This window comes from Calidris pugnax, unplaced genomic scaffold (assembly GCF_001431845.1).
Source record: "Calidris pugnax isolate Ruff unplaced genomic scaffold, ASM143184v1 scaffold182, whole genome shotgun sequence".
NCBI lineage: Eukaryota > Metazoa > Chordata > Aves > Charadriiformes > Scolopacidae > Calidris > Calidris pugnax.
The window spans coordinates 1,873,407-1,896,260 of record NW_015090968.1 but is presented as its reverse complement, the minus strand read 5'-3'; the positions used below and the strand labels follow the sequence as shown (position 1 = coordinate 1,896,260).

The following is a 22,854-nucleotide window of genomic DNA, read 5'->3' as shown; positions in this document are numbered from 1 at the left end:
GTTTGGGGTGGCAGAAGTTCTCTAATTCAGGGAATTACCTTCTTAGTATTCTGAACCATCTGAAGAGGAGGGGAAATTCTCTGTTGTGAGGATAAAAGTATCACTTTTTGTTATCTTTTCAAACTGCTCCATTTATCCGTGAACTTGTTGGAAATTGGGCATCGTTGTATGCCAAATAAAGCTCTGTATGGAGAAGTGCTCTGAGACTGGTGCAGAAGATAGCAGCTTTCCCTTCTGACCTGCCTGTTAAAGTAGAGGTTGCAACAAAGAACTTTCTTCATGTCTAAAATAGGTCTAGCGCAGTCCCCGTTCTGATGTCCCGAGGTTATAAGCTAAAACCTGACACCTTTCTAAAGAATTTAAGGGTAGCTCTACCTAAATAAGTAAGAACTGGAGGTGAACTTACTCCCTTTCTTCACTTGTAGATTTCAAAGCATTTCTGAAACGCTGCATATGGAATGTAAAGCAGAAATGGTGACACCACTGGTGACTAATCCAGGGCATGTGTGTGTTACTGATGCTAACTTGTACTTCCAGCCTCTTAATGGATATCCTGTAAGTGCCTCGTGGATGGTCTTGCATATGCTCTGAGCACGCTGCCCCTCTAGCAGACAGTTTTTCATTTTCTGATTTATTCCTCTTAAATGCACACGGAGCGCATCTCCGAGAAGACTCTTAACTGAATAATCAGAAGCTCCTTAGTTTTGATCTCTGCTGCTCTGTTGCACTGTATCTCTACTTCTGAGGCTTTATTCTGTGCTAACTTGCTTAAAGTTGACCTCCTGCTGACAAAGCACAAAATGTCCTTTGCTGTTCCTACCCAATGAGAGCTTTATATGCCTTTACTATGTAGATATGAAAGATCTTAGCTAGGTTTTTTTATTAAACTGATCGTTTCTTTCTCTAGTGGAAGACTGAGTGCATGTCGCAGACAGATTGCAGCTTTGGAACGTTGCCACAGAAATGGCAGCGATAGTTTTAGGAGGCCTCTAATACCTTAAAAGCATGTCCAGAGAAAGAAAAAGTGTTTTAAGAGCTGGAGATGACAACGTGCCATTCAGCTTCCGTCCACCGGGTGGCGCCATTGGCAAACAGTTTGCCCAGCAGCCCAATGGCTTCTTTATTTTTAATATCGTTTCTCGTGTTCTGCTCCTCTCTTGCATGAGTATCATAACTGGCAATAGACTGGGGTGATAACACGCTATTCTTTTGTCATTCTTAAACTGCTTTGCTTAAACCGACAGCAAAGACAAGCTTCCTCTTTTTAACATAACTGCTTAGCACCACTGTTCCACTGCTAAAATGACACGGATGGATATTGCTTTCGTGTCGCTAGTATCTCTATTCAAGAGAAACTTCAGAGTGACTGCAGAGGTTAATGTAGAAGAAAATATACCTTCTGGAATATCTCCATTTTTCTTCCCCCTCCCTCGCCCCCCACAGAAACCAGTAGTACAAATAACACTGCAAAACGTGCGTCGCATCTATAAAAGACGACATGGTTTAATGCCACTGGTAAGCTCAAATATTATTTCTTTTTAATGTCTTGCTGTATATATTGTTTCTTAAAATGACCAGCTGAAACTTTATGCATCGTTAGGTAAAAGCTACATGTTTTTTAAAACTTGGGATTAACTAGTGAACAGCACTCAAAAGATCCTTTCTGATTTTTGAGTGTTTTAGTTCCCTGTGTCAAAAGACGAAAACACAAAAAGTGAATTCTGTCAGGGATGAAGAATTTCTTTTGTAAGATGTCAGTGTAGGGGAATAGAGAAGGGAGTACCTTTGGGGAGCAATTCATTCCATTTATCTCAAACCCCTATCTCGGGAGAGGATGAATTGCTCTCTCATGGTGTGTTTTCTCTCTGGATTGATTCATGGAGGGAGCTCAATCAGTGTTTCAGGTGGAGACTGATGTGGAGTGATGTGTCCTCCTGTACGTGACTGAGGGGACGAGGGGAGTGCTGCAGTGGAACCTCAGTTGTACATTTTTGGTGTTTGCACTCAAATTTCAGTCCTAACCAAATTTGTCTCGAACCACATTTAAACTAAATAGCCATTTAACTCTTTTCCTCACTCCGTTTGCTTAGGACATTTAAATAAGTGTATTACCTGTGCTTAATCAATCCAGACAGAGCCAATCTATGGACAGCTATAAATCTGTATTTCCTCAGTTGGGTGTAAACTGAATGCTTTTATGATTGGAAATAGGAAAGATCAAAGTGTTAGACTTTGTGGGCAAAACTGCTACCCAATATAGAGTCTTAAGTTTTAGATATTAGTAACTGGAATATTCTGTTAAAAAACATGAATATTACAGCTTGTTGGTAATTACTCTCATTTACTTTCCCTTCCCCTTTAACTTCTAAGGGACTTGAAGTGTTTTGCACAGAAAATGATCTATGTTCTGACATCTACTTGAAATTCTACAACTGTCAAGATCGAGATGAGCTCTATTTCCTTATTGCAACATATATAGGTTTGCAGTATTTATTTATTAATGTAGTCCATAGTACCTTGTGAGGGGAAATTTTGCCTGAGTTTTGCTCTGTTGATTTGTGGGAAGAATGAGAAAAATAAACAGATGTATTCACCCTAAAAATTTTTGATAGAAGAAAGTAAAGTTCGGAATGAATGTTGTGAGGTTGCAGGTATTCTGTTTGTGTTCGAAGAGCTGAGTATAAAAGCTGAGATAGTTTCATCTCAATAACACTAATTCTTTTAATTCATAACTTGATATGCACTGCCATTTAAAAAAATATATATAAATAAAACCACAAAAACACTACCCTCCAAAAAAAAAAACAAACAACCCACAAACAAAACAACCACAAAACACTTTATCTTCAAAGCAAGACGTAAATAAACTAAATTGTGTTTTGCTGAAAGAATATGGGCTGACTTGAGGGTGAATGCCCCTGGCCCCCAGTTAAGTCCAAATGAAAATCCTGTTGAGAAAGTTCCTGTAATGAATGGATTTCCTGTACACACACAAATACCTGAACTTTCCTCAGTCTTAGCAAGTGGTTGGTGGAAATTAACATTCTGGAACAGTTAAAATCTCCTTTCTGTTAAATCTTGCATGCATTAGTTCCTAGAAAGAGATAACATATTTTTTGCAGATCATGAACAGAAACTCTGACAGGCTGGTGTGTGTCCTGGGAAAACACAGAGAAAAAGCTAATAATTTGTCTGTAATGCTGCTGCAACTGAAACATTGAAACTCATGTTTACCATAAATGAAAGTGTTTATGTAAATTTTATACTATTTTGTTACTGTACCAGAGCTCTAGTTCTCTTTCAAGGAATTTGCCTAACTATCAGTTGATGTTTTCTCAAAGAAAATTGGAAAGGCCACAAAGGAGCTATCACTTCCCCTAAGAATCATTTTAGTCTTTTAGATTTAGAAGAAATAGTTTCTGACATGATTTTCTCTGTTATTGAAAGGGCTGCATGGTGTTATCCTGCTTCAGACTTTGCTCTCTGGATAACTGGAGGCTGTTTGGGCAGTTTCTTGCTATCATGCCATGATTGCAGTCCTACAATTCTAGTAGTACTGTTTCAGGCACTTGCCAATGTGCTGTAGACTAGATCAATGTAAGGAACAATTAAAAAAAACCCCAAAAAACCCAAAAAAAACCCCCAATAAAACACCCCTCCATGCAAAACCAATCCTCCACCCATTCATTTCTCCTGGTAAACCTGCCACTCACAGGACAGACAAAAATGATGATACCTCTTCAGTTTCATTTTAAAACGGAGAGTCAGAATGATATCAGTAGTCCCAGGTCATTTTATTGTCCAGCAGCATACCTTTATATTATAGCTATTGAGTAGAGTGTGGTGCAGTTTTGAATTTGTTGAACCCCTGCTAATGCTTCAAACAGAAGCTCCAGGTGCATAATTCCTACTTTCTTGAGTTTTGTTTAAGTTTTATCTTCCTCTGGTCTCTCTGTTTCAGTGGTTCTGAAACTGGATCCTACTTGCATACAAACGTGATTTTTTCCCACAGATGGGTATCCTTAGTTCTTCAATAGGAACATATATTAATTATTTTTTTTCTTCACTTCAGCAGAACTATTTCTAGAAATTTGAAGTCTTAAAGGTTGCCTGGTTTCCCAGAGACCTGTTCATGGTCTGCAAATATTTTTTCTATACCTCCATAAGTCTTTGAGTTCATTCCCATCCATTGTTTCTGTGTTTGGTTTCAACACTCCTTCTGCATGATTATTTTTTTTTTTTGCTGAATGTAATTTAGACCTGTTTGAATAGATCTTACAAAATATATAAAGTATGGTAGCTATTGAAACATAAAGTTACCACTTAATTCTCCCTTGGTCTTTTAAACAACTTTGCACTTAATTATTTCATGGTACCTTGCATGATGTTAATCACTGTATAATTTGGGGGTGGAGCTCCAAACTTCAAAACTCTTAATGTTTTGTTTTCTTTTAGAAAATCATGTAACAGAGCATACAGCTGAAAGTTATATGCTGCAATGGCAGCGAGGACATATATCAAACTACCAGTATCTTCTTCATCTCAACAATCTGGCTGACAGGAGCTGCAACGATCTCTCCCAGTATCCTGTGTTTCCGTGGATCATAGCAGACTACTCTAGTTCAGTATTAGGTATGTGTGTGCAAAAAGGTATTATGTCCAGCAGGAAATATCTCAGGGGAAGGATTGGACTGTGTAAAGTTCATGGTACATCAAAATGCACCTGGTCACTTTGAAAATCTGTGGTCCTGAGCATTCAGACACTTTCTACGATTCCAATAAATGCAGAAGAACCAGTAAAATGGCCTTTTATGGAACAAACTGGATGCATTTCTTATAGAATCCAGGTGTTTTTTCACAATTTGAAAGGAAGAGGCTGGCAAGGCTTGTGCCTAAACTGCTTTTTATGGAACAAACTGGGTGCATTGAAACATATAGAATCCAGGTGTTCTTTCACAATTTGAAAGGAAGAGGCTAGCAAGGCTTGTGCCTAAACCCAGGGTCTTTGTGCAATATGTGTTGGAAGCTTGTCCTTTTGAAGATTCTGGCCCCCATACCCCCTACAAGGGGTGGAACAGGGGAATCTCTTGGTGTTCACCAGCACTGGCTCAAACACTCCAGTCTGATTGGTGGGGCTCAACTGCAGTGTGACAGAACAGTTAGAAAGAACATACCAGTTGCTTTTCTGCCTCAGGTAGCAGGATCTTTATTGACTAGGTGACATTAGTTTCAATAGCCATCATATTTATGATAGCTGTGATACTACTAGATGTAACTAGTAGCTCTTAAGCAAGAGGTTTGAGATTAAGTTTACTTGGAAGGAAGGAGAGGAGTACCCATGTACAGCAAGGCTTTTATCCTTTTGTAGCTAGGGAGCAGAGAAAATTACTGGAGGGGTTCTGTGTTGTTTTTTCTATTTGTTTTGTTCTTTGGGGGGTTGGTTTGTTTTTAAAATACTGATTAGAATCTATTCCTGTCCAGTAGAAACAACACCTTTAACCTGTGGGTGTTTCTTTTCAGATTTGACAAAGCCTGAAACATTCCGTGACCTTAGTAAACCAATTGGTGCCCTGAATAAGGAAAGGCTGGATAGATTATTGGTAGGTATAGCTTACCTTTTATCTGCTGCACATTTTTTGCCTTGTATTGGCAATAAAAGGAGCTTTGTCAAGGAAGCTTTGGGAATCATACTTTGCTTTAAGTAACTACGTAAGCCTTATCAGAAGCAAACTTACCAAAAACATAACACATTTCTTCTCAGCTTGCTTTTCCTCAGTACTGATGTTGTCAGTACTAAACGTAGAAACAACACCTTTAACCTGTGGGTGTTTCTTTTCAGATTTGACAAAGCCTGAAACATTCCGTGACCTTAGTAAACCAATTGGTGCCCTGAATAAGGAAAGGCTGGATAGATTATTGGTAGGTATAGCTTACCTTTTATCTGCTGCACATTTTTTGCCTTGTATTGGCAATAAAAGGAGCTTTGTCAAGGAAGCTTTGGGAATCATACTTTGCTTTAAGTAACTACGTAAGCCTTATCAGAAGCAAACTTACCAAAAACATAACACATTTATTCTCAGCTTGATTTTCATCAGTACTGATGTTGTCAGTTCTAAATTAAAGTGAGTTGAATCTATTTCCTCTCTCTTACTACCATGCCATACATACATGCTTTTAAATGTTTTCCATTTCTTTTAAAATAAAATCCTCAAATCCATTTAACTATTGTAACTGCATTCGTATGGCAGGCACTGAGATATATATAAAAACATATATATAAACATATATACATAAACATATATAAACATATATGCAAATATAAAACTTCAAGACCAATGGATTTAAATGCATAGTGTAAAATATGTATATGAATTAAACAAGACAAAGTCGTAGAAATGTTAAGTACTTCCATTTAAAAAAATGCTGAATTTGAGGGAGAGTCCTTCAAAGGAAGGAGCTCTGGGTCTCTGGAGATCACAGCATCAACTTGAAATTTTCACACGCAGGTGAAATAGTGCACACACTTTTCCCTTTTTACTCAGGCAGTCAGACTTCTCATAAGCAGCCAAACACATAGTTGTAGGCTTAGAAAGTCCTTAGTTCCTTGGTTTTTAATTCTTTTTATATAATAATTGTCTCCTGTGGTATGTTAATTATTCCAAAGCCATTTACAGAACATAACTATATTTAATGTTTTGGAACCTTTATTAGTTCTTAATGAAGCATTAGGGAAAACAAAAGTTATTGCTAGACTATAACTGTGTTATATTGACAAAAGAGATTAAATATTTCAAAATTGTAAAGCTTCCTAAGGTTGTGGAGGGTATGAACACGATCAATATTTTGATTTCAGTAACAGTGAATAAAGTTTTCTTTCTGATGTCTGGCTGTTTCCTCAAGCTGTTAGCTGCCTTCCACTTTTTGCAGTAAAAGTAATTTTATTTAGATTATGATAGGTTTTAGGGATGATGCATAGGAGCTTCAGACAGGAGGGAATCTTCCAGGTTGAATTAAGTCAATATGTTCTTCCATACTCTTATTAAACTAAATGTGAAAGACAGAAAGGAAGTATTTGTTTGCACTCCTTTGAAGTAGAGTCACTGCAGTTACATGTGAAAGTGAGAGAGGAAAAAAACTGAAAACCTGATAATTCTGGATGATAAGTTATAACAATGTTTTTGCCATATTGAATTACTGATCTGATTAAAGCTGTGTGGTTATTAGCACTTCAGAGTTTTATTGTTAAGATAAAAAAAAAATCGAGGGTGGTCCTAATGTGTGCCTTTAACAAACAAAAAAGTGTATATGTGTTCAATACTGGAGAAAAGCAGGAGTGCTGATTTTAAACAGACCTCTCTTTCTTCTTCATCTGTTGCAGACACGTTACCAGGAAATGCCAGAGCCGAAATTCATGTATGGGAGCCATTATTCCTCTCCGGGTTATGTTTTGTTTTATCTCGTCAGAGTGGGTGAGACAGCTTTTTGCACGCTCTCCGAGGGAGGCAGTTACCTCTGAAGTGGACAAGGATTGGAGCAAACTGGTGTTGATTGTTTTTATTTTTCTTTCTCCTTAGCTCCGGAATACATGCTGTGTCTGCAGAACGGAAAGTTTGATCACGCTGACAGAATGTTCAACAGGTTTGTGTACATTTCGTTTATAACTAGGTTGTTTTCAAATATGCCTCAAGGGAGCGCAAAGCTTTAAAAAACCCCACTTTTTAATAAATCTGTGATTAATATGTGTTATATAGTCTTGCAGAAACCTGGAAAAACTGTTTGGATGGTGCAACAGATTTCAAAGAGGTAAATGGCTGGAAAATATTTCAAGTCCTCGGTCTCTGTGCTAAGCTTTCTGTTCTCTGGTGTCTCCTGTTGATTTGAGAGTTTTGGGGTGGTGGGGTGTGTTTGGTTGTTTGGTTTTTTTTGCTGTGTTTTATTTGTGGTTTGCAGCTGTGTGGGGGCTTTTTAAGGCTGTTGACTGCATTTTATGAATCCTTCAGTGTTTGTAACTTTTTCCTTCTTTGTAATTCCATGATTGCTCATCTGTATCTGCTTTCTGGCTTTCGTTTAACGGAATTGTCATTGTGACTCTGTTATTGAAATAAGTGGGAATTATCGGAGGGGATTAAGACTGAAAAGATGCAATTTCAATGTATCATTTTTTGGAATCCCATAACGATTTGACTGTACAGTACAGCCAAAGAGCTTGAACTATGGAAGACTTATTTTAGTTTTCTGAGCCTTATAGAAACTGTAACTTCTGTAATATGTTGAGAATGATTAGCTGTCAAATAGTGGGTGCTGTTAAATACTGTTTCTTTGATAAAGGACTAATATATTATAAATATAGTGATACTTTAAAAAAAAAAGTTTAGTCAATGGTAATGGAATTAAGGTGGGTTAGTTAAATAATTGACTAAACCTCTGAAACTTTTGTCATCGGTCTAGTTTTATTCTAGATTTTTGTCTTGACTCTTAACATGATGTCTTAAAACTGAAAAAGCAGCTATGCAATTAGTGTTCTGAAAATACTCTTCAATATTATGGATTCTTATGTCACACATCACATGTTAAAATATTTATGGCGCTTTAATTGCCTTGTAGGTAGTCAAGAAGCCTAAAAGTAGTTGGAAGCGTAATGGGAGAAAGTTTCCAGTGCTTCTTTACTGACACAGAAGAAAGCCTGGAAAAATTACTACCCAGCTTTAGGGCTTGACATATGAACTTTGAAAATTTTCAGTTTTTACTGACCATATTCTACTTACGTGATCAAAGCTAAGCTCATCCCCAAACTTTTTTTTTTTTTTTTTTTTTTTCCTTCCAGTTGATTCCAGAATTTTATGAAAATGATTCTAGTTTTCTAGTAAACAGTTTGAAGTTGGACTTGGGAAAAAGGCAGGGTGGGAAGATGGTTGAAGATGTAGAGCTTCCCCCTTGGGCATCAGGTAATGATGGTCAAACTTCTTGTTTAATGAATTAATTCAAGATTATCTAGATTCCTAAGATGGTGGTTCTTCTCTCAAAAAACACCCATTCTATTTTGTTCTGAAGGAATTTTTGCTCTAAAACATTGACGTAATTAATAGTGTAATTTTTACAGAAAATTTGAGCTTTGGTGTGGGGTGTTTGGGTTGGATTTTTTTTTTGTTTGGTTGCTTTTTCGAGAAGCAAGAGGAACAGAGATGGGTACCAATACGGAATGGGATATCTTCTGCTTTAATTAGCCTTTCTCTTGCCAGGTCCTGATGACTTTCTTCAGAAGAGCCAAGAGGCTTTAGAAAGTCAGTATGTATCGGAACATCTTCATGAATGGATTGACATCATATTTGGCTACAAGCAGAAAGGAAGTGAAGCAGTTGAAGCTCACAATGGTAAATACACACTTTATAGAAATAGTAGAAAATAATTAAAAAAGGATTATTTAATTAGGCAGAAATGATAAATAATAGCCCATCTGTAATGCCTGATTAAACAACTGTGCTTTTTTTTTTTCTTTCTTCATTGCAAGGGGGGGTATTTAATGAAGCTTAAATAAATCATCTTTCCTTTGTGGAGAGGACTGATTTCTTCTCAAACTTTCTCTGAGTCTTTTACAAATCTTAAAATTTTTTCAAGCGAGAAACCCAGGATTAAAACATAAGATCTGAAACTCTGTAGCCTGCTGAAATGGCTTAGTTGCTTAAACAGAACCATGTTGAGTAAAAAGTACAACTTTTTTTAATAGTAGGTATGCAAGACAACAAGCCCTGTATGTCTCTACTATACAAGTAATTTTTAATATTTCTTTTTTTTGCAGTATTTCACCCATTAACTTATGAAGGAGGAGTGGATTTAAACAGGTAATTGACATGAATCAGAATGTTTTTGTTAAAGTATTTAAGTAAATTTCTCAGTATGCCTTCGGGTTCTCTGCTTGCTTTAAAAGTGCTCTCTGTGTGACTGGTGTAGCTCTTCCATTTTATTCTCCCAAACATCCACAGAACCAGCATCAGGTTGTCATTTTTAGCCTGGAAATTGGAAAGATTGAACACTTCTTCATTCTGGCTTTTGTGAAATTGCTTTGTGTTTTTTCTTTTTCTTTAATTGACGAGCATACTGTCATCATACATAAAATTAGGAAGCTGCCAAATGACTTTTGCATCTGTGGTGAATCAGTTCTGTAAGATTTTGTGATGGGCTGTGGCACTTCAGTAACTGCGCGTTTCGGGGGGAGGGGGAAGAAATTGCCTACTTTGCTTAATTAAATATCTTGGTTTTTGTAAAGTATTATGGACCCCAATGAAAAAGTAGCTCTGCTGACACAAATCTTGGAGTTTGGACAGACGCCAAAGCAATTGTTTACAATTCCTCATCCCCGAAGGATCGTACCAAAGCTGAAAAGCCTGTCTCGAACGTCGAGCCACAGTGTTTCCATGGCTGAGTCTCCAGGTAAATGTACAACAGATAAACCAACCATGTAACGGATTTGTAATTTTGAGAAGTTCTGTATCTCTCTCCCACGGGATCTCATTATACAAGTCTCTTGGCTGCCTTCCCTGTAAGCCAGCTCAGAATAAATCCATGAGCTAACTGGTAAAGAAAAACTGGCAAGACCAGTTTCAAATTTCAAAATACAGGCGTTGTCCTGCATTTTTGTCTTCTGTCCCAGTGGTCTCCTCTGGGACTGTTCAGCCTCTGCTTTTGAAGCTATGGGAGGGCTATCATCCTTGGCCTTTCATGGCACTTCAAAATCAAGCTGATAAGACAGCAGCTTCAACGACCATCTCCGCAGCCATTCTAAATGATGTCAAGATTTGTTCAGTTTTTCAACAGGGAAGCCTTTGGGGTGATCAATTGGCTTGGTCTAAATAAATCCTAAGAGCTTAAATTAAGCATCTGATTATTTTTTTTTTCTTTTTCCATGACTTGAATAAAAATCTGTAAAGAAATTACTTTGTTTTCCCTACATACTGTAGGGACAATGTTGATCGAAAATCTTTCTTCAAGAAAAGGATATGTAATGCCATCACAGGCTTCTGTTCTATGTGGATCTTAGACCACTGGAGATTAGGAGAGGGTTCTTCACTGTGAGGGTGGTGGAGCACTGGAACAGGTTGCCCAGGGAGGTGGTTGAGGCCCCATCCCTGGAGATATTCAAGGTGAGGCTCGACGAGGCCCTGGGCAGCCTGGTCTAGTTGGGGGTGTCCCTGCTGACTGCGGGGAGGTCGGACTAGATGGCCTTTGGAGGTCCCTTCCGGCCTGGGCAATTCTATGATTCTATGACACTGTTCTGAAACTGAGATGCTATGGTCCTCATCATATATATGGAGGTCTATTGTAAATTGGACTGTATCTTCAGCCTGGCTATCACACAGAAAGATTTTTCTCAGTTGTCTTCAATTGATTTACCTTTTGATAGCCTTCATTTTTAAGCAGAGAAGTGAAGCTGAGCGCTGCTTAGCATGGCAGCCTGGAGCATCCAAGTGGCAAGAGTGGCTTTGAAAGTTGTACGTGGTGATGATAATATGTGTGTTAGATAGACATTAACTCACAAATCAGCATTTCCTCTTGGGTTTGGCCTTTTTATAATAATTGACATCTAATTGTCTCAATTCTGTTGCCTTTTTTATGCCTTAACTTCTGCAGCAGCGCAGTGAAATGAAGTTGTGACATTCCTAACAAGAATGCAATAGAATAATAAAATCACATGCTGTATTTTAGCAGTAGATGGAGTTCCTGGTACTTTTCCATTTGGAAAGCTTCTGATATCTACATGGAACATCAAAACTTCTCTGCAGAAAAGTGGTTTTGTTTTTTGTGCGATTTTTTTTTTTTTTTTTTTTTCCATTTTGGAAATGTATTCTGTAAAGTCTCCAGTTTGAAAGTCCTGGTTTTGGGAGAAAAATTTTATTTTTGGCTATGTAAGCCTATGCATTCCAAGAAGAGATTTGAAAAAAGTTAGTGATCTTGTCACTCTGTGCATTAGCCAAAAATTCTTATTCCTGGACTTCTTCATGATTTCTGTACTTTCATATTTGTGCTTGCAACTTCAGTTACCTAGTTATTTGAACTCTATTTTTTTTTTTCTTTTCTATTTATGATAAAACTTCATTGTGGCATTTTATTCCAGTTTCTCCAAATGAAGAATCATTTGAAGATTTGACAGAAGAAAGTATAACACTTGCTTGGAACAATATTGCCAAACTAAAATTAGATGAGCGATATAAAATTCACAAAGAGTAGGTACTTTTCTCTTCTTCTCACAGTCAGAATTGTTCCATTTAATTGAGGGGTGGGTCAATCTGAATGATGGGTTGGGGTTTAAGGTAAAAACTTTTCTTTGAGACACCTCATTGATTTGATTACACAAGATGAGTCTGAGTGTATGATGGGTTATCAATCCAGAAAAGGTATTTGTCAGTTAATTATCATTTTAGTACCAGAAGCAAACATTAATTACTTCTCTAAAACTGTGATAGCAGCGGCCAGATAAAGACTTCCATTTATTTATTCATTTATAACCCCAGGAGGACCTAACTTCTTCATCCTATTTGATTTGAAAGATTAAATCACTTAAGTTCAACTGCTGTATGCCTCAAGTTGCTGCTGTTTGAGCAGTTTGCCAAGTCTCCAGCCATAGGTTTTCACTTAATCCAGGTACCAAACTACTGTTCTGATGGATTCCTGGGGAGCCATGAGTCAGCAGGGGCATTGCAGGTGAACTTCGAAAATACCTGGCAATGAACAGCAGCAACTACATTTTAAAGAACAGATTTCCCTTTGGCCCCATCCCTTGTCCTAGTGGCTGGACTAGCAGAAGGATTTCTTACTACCTGGAGTACAGCTACTTTCTTGGGGACTCTAACCCAATCTAGAAAAGAAACATTCCCTTGTCCAGAAAACAAGGTAATATTTGTAGTGAGAAAGGGCCTCTGTTACCAGATTGTTAGAGTTAGGGAAATCCCAATCCTGAAAACAGACCTTAATTTCAGCTTCTGATTCTTCCTTTTTTTTTTTTTTTTCTGAAGACTGCTGAGAGGAAAAAAAATAGAAGCAGGTCTGATAACAGAATTTTGCTGTGCAGAATGCTCTGTGCTTCTTAACAACTCACTCCCTGACATAAGTGATATGTCTGAATTTCTAGACTACAATTGAGTTTGCCAATATCAAATTTGAGGAGAAAAGACGTGCAAGTTCTGATTCCTGACACTTGAAGTATTCAGTGCCTGGTTGTAGGCAGGTTCCTGGCTCTCTTTGTAGCTAATCCCAAATGGGAAAGACTGAATGTGAGCCTGTATCCTCTCACATGGGCATGTCCTTTCTAAAGAGGACGAAGTTCTTGCAGAACAACATGGGGAACCTGTACTGGTGTTTCATGTAGTGTATCAAGGTATATTTTTGTCTCTAGGCATATATAACACACCACTGTAGTGCTTTTTATCTCCTTGAATGTCTTAGCTCTTGTAGAGAGCAAATAATAAATTTCAGCTCTAGACAATTTAGAGTATGGTGGTTAAGTTTCAAAGCCTGTGAAATCAACTATAACCTTATTTGTATTAAACAGGGCAATTACTGGAATAGCAGTCACCTGCAATGGGTCTTCTGTTTTCACTACATCCCAGGGTAAGTATTTCTGCAGAGGTATTTACTAGAACCTGCTGTAAATGCAGGGTAATATTTTGTGAAGAAAATAGCATGAAACTCTGAAATCATTAGTTATGTGAACAAAATGAAGACAACGTTAAATGGGATATTTCTGCAATCACTGAGTCCTGTATTTTTTACAGCCATGAAAGGAACAGCCCTAGTCTTCTGCCAAATGCAAGATTCTTGTTTTCACTTCATGCTCAATTCTTTCTTACAGTTTGAGGGAATTTCAGTAGGCATGTGTGAAGGCTACTTCTGCTTGGCTTTTGTATTGTCACCTTTGAAAGTCAGCTATTATATTAACTTAAATAAATATTTCTTGTATTAAATAACTTAAGGGCATGAATTTGTTACGTTTTAGATCACTTTGACTCCAAGATTTTAATATTATCTATACCTAGGCTTGGGAAGGTGGTAGTTTCTCGCTTTAAATACCAGAGTTCTCTTAGAGTTTGGGCCTGGGGGAGTCCATCTGTAACTGGCGCAAATCAGGCCAGTTCCAGGCTCAAGTCACAAGCTTTACAAAGAGTTTCTCAAAAACTATGAGAACCCTATACCTGCTTTTCATAGTAAGATATTTGAATATTCAAACAGGAGCAAAATTACTGGCTTCTTCAGTCCTCTTACCTATTTTTGTCCATTATTCCCAGATTCAACTTTGAAGATGTTTTCCAAAGAATCAAAGACAATCCAGAGAAGTGTGTCTTTTTCAAACATGGTAAGTTTGTCAGAATAAAAAGGAGATCATTGGGAATCCTCTGACAGCTGCTGGGAGAAAATGGCTCTTGCCATACATCAATGCCTCTTTTCTTCCCCTGTCTACTCAATTGTGGTGTGTGTGGGTAATTCAGCGGGGTGAAGTGGGGCTCTGTCAGGCCTCCAGGGAGACAGAGCACTTTCTGTGAACGTGGGCATCAAATGGTTGCACTTCATTTCTCTGCTAGCTCTCTTCTGAGTTGCCCTGCTATCCAGGGAAGGGCTTGCCATAGGTGATGGTCTGGCAGGAGCAGAGGAGTCTTCCTGAATGACCTTCAACTGCCACTGGGACCAGAATCACAAAATTCCCCCCACGTGCTCACATCCAACATGGCCTTGCTGCTCCCAAGTGCTCGAAGGCTGTGAGTCAGCCGGCAGATGAAAACCAAGCACAGGGAGTGGAATCTGTGCTGGGGGAATTTGAGCCATCCTTCCTCAAGGAGTGGTGATCTCAGCAACATCTGAACAACATTTTTCCCCTGCTTCTAAAACAGAACTTGGAAAGACATTCTGTATTTGATTATATTAATTTTTTTTTTGTGCTTAAGCACTGTGGCTGGAACTGGGTCACAGAGATTCACTCCAGTTACCGTGTTCAGGGTCCTTTATTGAGGCAAGACACTAGGATATACCAGCCTGCTCTTTACCCACATCTCTAGGGGGAACATAAAAGGCAAGTGTGTTACCCAGACAGAATGGTTTGGGTTGGAAGGGACCTTAAAGATCATTGAGTTCCACCCCCCCTGTCCTGGGCAGGGACACCTCCCACCAGACCAGGTTGCTCCAAGCCCCATCCAGCCTGGCCTTGAACCCCTCCAGGGATGGGGCAGTCACAGCTTCTCTGGGCCATAGCATGCTCTAACAGGTCCCCAGGTAAGTCACAGGATCAAGACCCTGTGGCATCACATGGCACACGCCAGCGGGTGAATCTAGATACAGCAATTCCTGATGCTTTAGCCAAGGCAAATTTAGGAATATCACTTCTTGGCACTGTAAAAAGGGAGCTCTTTGACTCCTGGGCCAAAAGTCAGTTTCTCATGAGCAGGCCTTGCGTACTCTTATTTAATTCTTCTCTCTGTAGTTTTAGTGCTGATCTGTTGCAGCAATGCTAGAAGCAGTAGTCTTCTTACAGTCCAGCAGCTTACTGGCTTTCAGAACAGATCTAAAACATGACCAGTAGAAGTACTGGGCTGATTGATTTTATTATTTTATATTTTTTAGCTTGCTTCTTCCAGTGATGGTAATGTAACTGAGCAGCTGTCTGTTAAGAATGTTTCTTGTCGAGAATAGTAGGAATTAGATAGTTAAGTTTGCTGTTGGAAAGAGCTGAGCTGATAAGTAGCTGTCACAGAGAACAAACATCAAAGGAAACCTTGATATTTAGTTTCTGTTAGCTTTTTGCACCTAGAATTGACAGCAGCTTACATGATAAAGAGCTGACCCAGTTTCTCCTGAGTGAGGAATTGCATACCCTGTCCTTGAAATACCAGTGTTTTGAAAAAGGAAATCTACCAGTTCTGTGTGTGTTCCTGAGCTTCAGGTGCTGCCTTTCTATTTACCAGGGATTAAGCATTCTGACGTTTAGTGTCCAACCTGTAAGATTTTTCTTGATTAGTGTTCATATAACACCTCTATGTTGTGTGTGTAGAAGATGAAAATGCTTCTTGTTCTCCGAAAGGATGTTAATATCCCCTCTATTTGATTTGGGGTAAGAAATTTAACCCTACTTCTGTTTTTTTCTTACAGGCTTTGTCATCTTGTCTAATCTTACCAGGAGATACCACTGTAATAAGTTCTTCATGGGACAATCATATGTGTGTATTTCCTTCCTATTGACTTTATTGAATTACACTGAGGGCCTTGGTTGTTACATTTATGGGTTTAGATAATGACAAAGAAATTAATTTTTAAAATGCAGTGTTTATATTTCTATCTTTTCTTTTTTTGGTAGATTTCTGTTAGAAACTGTAGAAGCAAAGTTATTTTCATCTATTTAGAAAAAAAGTGTTAGTTTTTTCTGAAGGTGTAATGCTTTTATAACCTTTTCCTGTTAGATATTTTTATTCAATTGCATTTGGAAGACAGCAAGACATCTTAATGGGGCATGATGATGCAGTCAGTAAGATCTGTTGGCGTGATGGGCGCTTATATTCTGCCTCTTGGGATTCCACTGTCAAGGTTTGTATCTGGGTTTGTTACACTTCCATAATTATTTACAGCTAGCACTTTTTAATATTCAGCCAGCCAGATTCTTTGCAGTGGATGTACCTGTTGTTTAATATTCAGCCAGCCAGATTCTTTGCAGCGGATGTACCTGTTGTTCACAGAATCACATGGGGTTGGAAGGGACCTCTGGAGATCATCTAGTCCAACCCCCTGCCAGAGCAGGTCCACCCAGAGCAGGTTGCACAGGAACTTGTCCAGGCAGGGTTTGAATGTCTCCAGAGAAGGAGACTCCACCACCTCCCTGGGCAGCCTCTTTTAGGGCTCTGCCACCCTGGAAGTGAAGAAGTTCCTCCTCATGTTTAGATGGAACTTCTAATGTGCAAGTTTGTGCCCATTTCCTCTTGTCTTGTCACGGCACCACTGAAAAAATTTAAATGGCCCCATCCTCTTGACACCCACCCTTTAAGTATTTATAGGTGCTTTGTTCTAGAATAATAACTTAGCCAATATCACAGCAAGTTTATCTCTAGAATATCTTCATTTAGCTTTATCTCTAGAATATCTTCATTTAGCTTTATCTCAGCTGTATCTCAAAGCTGAAGTGTTACTTTAAAGACATTTCATTCGTTATGGATTAATCTAAATGTGAGGGGTTTGGAGGCAAACTGTATTTGTTGGAGGAACTGGAATGTTTTGTGACCTTGACTGGTGATTCTGAGTGGAACAAGTTTCTAAAATGTTTAATAGTTTAATAGTTTTGTAGCTGATGTTCTTCAGCAAAGTGGACCAGGAACTTACTAGTCTAAAGAGCATGCCTACAGTTAGGTGGAAGGATAATTTGGAAGTTAGAGACAGGAAAGAACTTCCCAGGAGGAACTTCTGCATATGTTTTTTTGGTAAGGATATGTTTGGTGCAGCGATAAACCTGTTTCTAGAATATCTTCATTTAGCTTTATCTCAGCTGTATCTCAAAGCTGAAGTGTTACTTTAAAGACATTTCATTCGTTCTGGCTTAATCTGAATGTGAGGGGTTTGGAGGCAAACTGTATTTGTTGGAGGAACCGGAATGTTTTGTGACCTTGACTGGTGATTCTGAGTGGAACAAGTGTCTAAAATGTTTAATAGTTTAATAGCTTTGTAGCTAATGTTCTTCAGCAAAGTGGACCAGGAACTTGCTAGTCTAAAGACCATGCCTACAGTTAGGTGGAAGGATAATTTGGAAGTTAGAGACAGGAAAGAACTTCCCAGGAGGAACTTCTGCATATGTTTTTTTGGTAAGGATATGTTTGGTGCAGCGATAAACCTGTACTTGGGCTTCTGTAAGGTGCCTGGGATCAGTGTGATTGTGTTTAATCTGTGGCTCTGCTTATGGTGACCGAGTTCAGGTGGCATTTGCTGTTGCTGTACTCTGCCACGTAGGCAAGGCCTGCAGTTACCAGGAGCAGCCCTCCTTGTAACGTGAGAGCTCTGTGCTGGAGAACCTCCTCCGTGGTTCTGCTGGTGCTTCCTAGAGCAAAGGGAAGTGTCTGTGTTGCAGGTGTGGCGCTGTCTGCCCGGGGAGACCTCCAGCAACAAAAAACACCACTCGGAGCTGCTCGCAGAGTTGGAACACGACGTTAGTGTAAGTATCTATCTGGGTGGGGATATGGCATCCTCATATCCTGAGATTAATCGCTAACTAAAATCCAAGAGAGCTCTGTGCTGGAGAACCTCCTCCGTGGTTCTGCTGGTGCTTCCTTGAGCAAAGGGAAGTGTCTGTGTTGCAGGTGTGGCGCTGTCTGCCCGGGGAGACCTCCAGCAACAAAAAACACCACTCGGAGCTGCTCGCAGAGTTGGAACACGACGTTAGTGTAAGTATCTGGGTAGGGATATGGCATCCTTGTATGCTGAGATTAATCACTCATTAAAATCCAAGTAAAGATCTAGTGGTAAAGCACAAGGATTGGGTTAGGGGGCTGGGGGGGGCTGTTGCTGTTTTGGGAAGTGTCTGTGTATGGGGAGGTTTGTTTCATTTTAGCTTTTTTTTGTCTGAGAAAAAAAAAAACCCACACACAAAACACAAAACAAAACTCTGAGATGTGTCCTGCACCAGCATCACCTGTTTCCCCGGCTGAAAGGTCCACGAGCATAAACAGAGATTTCTTAATTTGTCTTGCTCGTTTTGTGTGCACAAAGCACCAGGGGGAAGACTGGGTTGTTGTGTTTTTGTTGTTTTTTTTTTTTTTTCGTTAGCTGCTTTAGTTTTGCACAGAAGAATGTTTTTCAAGTATTTTCATTGTTACAACTGCTGCTTAATCTATCTTTGCCAAAGGCAGGCACATGAAAAAGCATTTGTCCAAGTTGTTTACCATGCAATAAAATATATTGCTGAATTTCACTGTAAATATATAAACATATCATGTGCACTAAATCATACATGTGTAACTGCCCACTTATTTATAGCCTTTAGTGTCACTCCAGCAGGTTATTTAGATTTACTGTATTTTAAACCTTCTTACTAGTTAGTGGTTTGTAAAAGTCACAACATGACATGTACTGAAACAGTCCTGGTAACATTGAAGAACTGGACCCAAGCGAATTAGAAACAACTGATGATTAGGAAGTTTTTTAGAAGTCAATAAGAATTTTACCCTTAAGGATAAAGTCTTGCATTTAGGTGGAGAGTGTGGGTACAAAAAGTAGCCTGAAACATCGATTTGCATTTCTGATTCTGCAAAGAAAAAGCATTTTAAAATATTATCAAAGGGAGCTCTCTCTTTTAGGCAGGATTTTTAATAATTGTACTTAATTAAGGATGCTAAATGTAAAAGTTTTTTGTAAATAGAATATCATCTTAGGGCTAATAGGCTTGCTTTGTATATGCTTAAAATCTGTCTTGAGAGAGTTCACATGAAAAAATAGGAAAATCATGGGATGTTGAACTTCCTAGGTAAACACCATCGACCTTAACGCTGCAAATACTATGTTGGCATCTGGAACCAAAGAGGGTACCATCAGTGTCTGGGATGTTCCTACAGCAACAGTCTTGCACCAGCTGCCGTGTCATTCTGGGACTGTGTTTGATGCTGCTTTCAGTCCTGGTACGTTGGATTTCAGTTTTTAATACGCACCATTGCAAGTTTCACAGGGAATCTCATTCCTGATTTCATGTCATATACCCTTGTTATTGGCATTACTAACTTTAAGGGGGATGGTGAGACGTTTTGGGTTGACATACATCAATCCAAACCCATTATAAGGCTTTATTAATTGTACACAAGGCCATACCAGGCTGTAGACCGGTGGTCTAGGCTCTAAACCAATTTAGTTTATCGTTGCTTGCTTGGAGATTTAATTTACAGCACATTATCAATAAATAAGTAGGTCAGGCAATCTGACATGCATGTAGTAATTGGAACTGAATGTCTAAATGTGCTTGCTTTTGTTTGGTTTTTTCTGTTGGACAGACAGCAGACACCTACTCAGCACCGGAGAGGATTGTTGTTTCAAAGTAATAGATGTACAAACCGGAATGCTTATATCTTCTGTAACTGCTGCTGAGCCACAGAGGTAATTCTGAGAACATATGGATTATGAAACCCTGTGGCCACCTTGGTGACCTGGGGAAATGCTTGATGGTTGGTGGTACCAGACTAGAAAGGGCAGGAATACCAGCAACTTTGTTTTAGTCAATAACTTTTTAAAGTGCAAAGGCTGATGTTCCAGCGTGTTGTGTGTATTATGGTCAAGCTTTCCAAACTGGGACAAAACCAAATGAGTATCTAAGTAATAAACTTGCATTTTTCCAACAACTATAACTTCTGTAAAGTATGATGAGAGCTGCAGCTAAGCAGCAATTCCTGAAACTAACAAGTAGACAGTTCTCTTACTTCCATCATCTCTGTCAATAATCTTGATTTTATTTTTTTTTCATTGCTTCCTTTTTGCTTTCATAATCCAAGAAAAGATTGGCTACTGTAATTAGTCATCACCTTTTTTCACAAACCCTAATCCATGCAGTTCTCAGTGGTTTATCAGGTGAAGAGATGGAAAGTTCACTCAGTTACTGGGGTAAAAATGTAGCAGCCATACATGGAGTACACTTGGTTTTGTGTACGTATACGTAACTACGTATAGGCATGTGTATATTTAATTTTTTTTCTTCAGTTATTTCCCTGAAAGTCCTCTTTGCACTTCAAGTGATTGTTTCAGGGACATGACATGACAGAAACGAAGCGGTGGTTCATGAGAGCACTTGGGTACCACACACATGTGCACCTGACTGGGTCCTCTTCCCTTCTGTGAACACATTCCATCCTTCTGCCAGGGAAGGTCTGGCTGGTCACGGGCAGTCAGAGAAGCAACTCTGGTGGTGACCCTTTAAAATAATTTGGCAATAACCTTTTCAGAAAGACAATGTTAACATGGAGGTATGAAACCAAAGGAAACTCTACCCTTTAAGTTCTTTGCTTGGCTTAACTTGGAAATGTCCTTGCAGATGCTTCAAATGGGATGGAAATACCATCTTATCGGGAAGTCAATCTGGTGAATTAATGATTTGGGACCTTCTTGGAGGAAAAGTTATGGAAAGAATCAAAGGACATACAGGTATGTCTGAACTGCTCTTGTTCTCAAATTGAATGGAAGATTCACATTTTCCAGCTCAGTTTGTTAGTATTGAAGAGTTTGAGAGTCTTCTGCTCAGCCAGGTGGCTGTTCTCTATGTTAGTGTTATTTGGAACACCACAACCAAGAGTAGGTCCACATGAGCCTCCTGGGAAATTCAATAACAAGGGAAGAATATTGCTGTTTACAAGACTGACCAAAGGTAAATGACTTGGGATTTTTCTAATTCACACATCACAAAAATCAACTTTTTTCTACCTTGTAGCCCAAACAAGGTGCAATGTACGCTGCACCCATATACTTTGCCAAAGTCTGTCCAGAGTGGGAGTCTAACAACAAATTAAGTAAAGTTCACTAGAAAATTGTTTTGGATGGGGATTTACAGGTACATTAGCAAACAATGTTTGAAGGAGGAAAAACTGGTTTATTCAGTTTGGTTTTTAAGGTTGCCTTCATGAAGAGTTGTTTTGAACTTCCCCACCATCAGCTTATGCTCTGGAGCTGTGGAGACATCATCCCGTAGCCAAGGGGAGCTGTGGAAGGGGGTTCCAAGACATCTGCTAAAAGATGTGAATATACTTTTAATACGAGAAGCCCAAATGGCAGAGTGAAAAATCTCACTTCCTAGAGAAATCTTCTTCCCTTAACCCCATGAATCCTTTGGCCAGTTCTACCTGTGCCATCTGCATTGTCCCTCTGGTACCCAACACCTGCCAAGGCAGCGTAGCAAGAAGTTGTTGCTCTGAGAAAGAACAGCCACCCAGAAGCCTACTAAAATCCTTGTTAGTGTATGTGGTGTCAGTGGAGTCCAAACTAGTAATCAGATGATCCTAAACTCATTTCAGAAGGTCTGCTCCATCACTTTGAGTACCACTTTTATTTGCATTTGGATTTGTTTGTTTGTTTCTCCAGGTGCTGTAACATCCATGTGGATGAACGAACAGTGCAACAGTGTTATTACAGGAGGGGAAGACAAACAAATCATGTTCTGGAAACTGCAGTACTAAGTGCCTTTCCCTCCAGATATTTAAACGAACTCTTTATTTTAAACCAAACCTTTTAAAGGAACTTACCTGTGTGCAATGATGGCTGCTGAAGTTCAACCAGACAGGAAGCTTTGTTCAACTTTCTACGTTATGGTGACTTCACTGAGAGCTCTTAACTTCCATAGTGTATGCGTTTGTTTTTCATGGATTATCATACTAAAAATGCTTGTCTAAAGTGATATCAGAGATGAAATTAAAGACCTATTTTTCTGTAATTAAAGAACTCTTAACTTGCAGTCCTTGTTTGATTTACATGGAATTATCATGGCGTGCTGCGTGAGCTGGATTCAAAGAAGGATTTGCATCCTTAAGACAGCGTTGAGGATACCTGCACCCTCCTGCCTCTCTGTGTGTACCTCTTGGTGTAACCAGCCTTTCTTCCTGGGGAAGATACACACTTTGAGCACTTAAGGCAGCTGTTGCTCTGAGAGTGGTGGGTCTAGTCTGTGTCTGTACATTTAACCATAGCTTAAATGCCAGCTGGTTTCTGCATAGAGAGAGGAGGGTTTTGTGATTAGCTATTTCCCTTCTGGTTGCTTATCCTACAGCTGGAAGAAAAAAGAAAACATCAAGTACTACCTCTATATTATTTCCAGTGGGTCTTGCCTGTAGTTACCAGTTTTTGGTTTTGATAACCAAAAAAAAAGTTAGTATT

General features: G+C 39.0%; 1 protein-coding gene across 1 annotated transcript in view; it reads left to right on the top strand.

The window, feature by feature from the left end:
* NSMAF (neutral sphingomyelinase activation associated factor) overlaps nucleotides 1–22,435 on the top strand; it is a 31,135-nt gene extending 8,700 nt beyond the window's left edge. The window contains exons 10-31 of the mRNA XM_014952645.1: nucleotides 426–555; nucleotides 1,444–1,515; nucleotides 2,371–2,479; nucleotides 4,456–4,632; nucleotides 5,521–5,600; nucleotides 7,379–7,469; nucleotides 7,575–7,638; nucleotides 7,752–7,803; nucleotides 8,825–8,945; nucleotides 9,240–9,371; nucleotides 9,797–9,839; nucleotides 10,265–10,428; nucleotides 12,110–12,218; nucleotides 13,544–13,602; nucleotides 14,277–14,344; nucleotides 16,129–16,196; nucleotides 16,437–16,560; nucleotides 18,086–18,169; nucleotides 19,478–19,628; nucleotides 19,995–20,097; nucleotides 21,026–21,135; nucleotides 22,066–22,435. Coding sequence (XP_014808131.1) covers nucleotides 426–555; nucleotides 1,444–1,515; nucleotides 2,371–2,479; nucleotides 4,456–4,632; nucleotides 5,521–5,600; nucleotides 7,379–7,469; nucleotides 7,575–7,638; nucleotides 7,752–7,803; nucleotides 8,825–8,945; nucleotides 9,240–9,371; nucleotides 9,797–9,839; nucleotides 10,265–10,428; nucleotides 12,110–12,218; nucleotides 13,544–13,602; nucleotides 14,277–14,344; nucleotides 16,129–16,196; nucleotides 16,437–16,560; nucleotides 18,086–18,169; nucleotides 19,478–19,628; nucleotides 19,995–20,097; nucleotides 21,026–21,135; nucleotides 22,066–22,160 — 2,206 coding nt within the window. The 3' untranslated portion in view covers nucleotides 22,161–22,435. The remainder of the gene's footprint in view (nucleotides 1–425; nucleotides 556–1,443; nucleotides 1,516–2,370; nucleotides 2,480–4,455; nucleotides 4,633–5,520; nucleotides 5,601–7,378; nucleotides 7,470–7,574; nucleotides 7,639–7,751; nucleotides 7,804–8,824; nucleotides 8,946–9,239; nucleotides 9,372–9,796; nucleotides 9,840–10,264; nucleotides 10,429–12,109; nucleotides 12,219–13,543; nucleotides 13,603–14,276; nucleotides 14,345–16,128; nucleotides 16,197–16,436; nucleotides 16,561–18,085; nucleotides 18,170–19,477; nucleotides 19,629–19,994; nucleotides 20,098–21,025; nucleotides 21,136–22,065) is intronic.
* The last annotated feature ends 419 nt before the right edge of the window (nucleotides 22,436–22,854 follow it).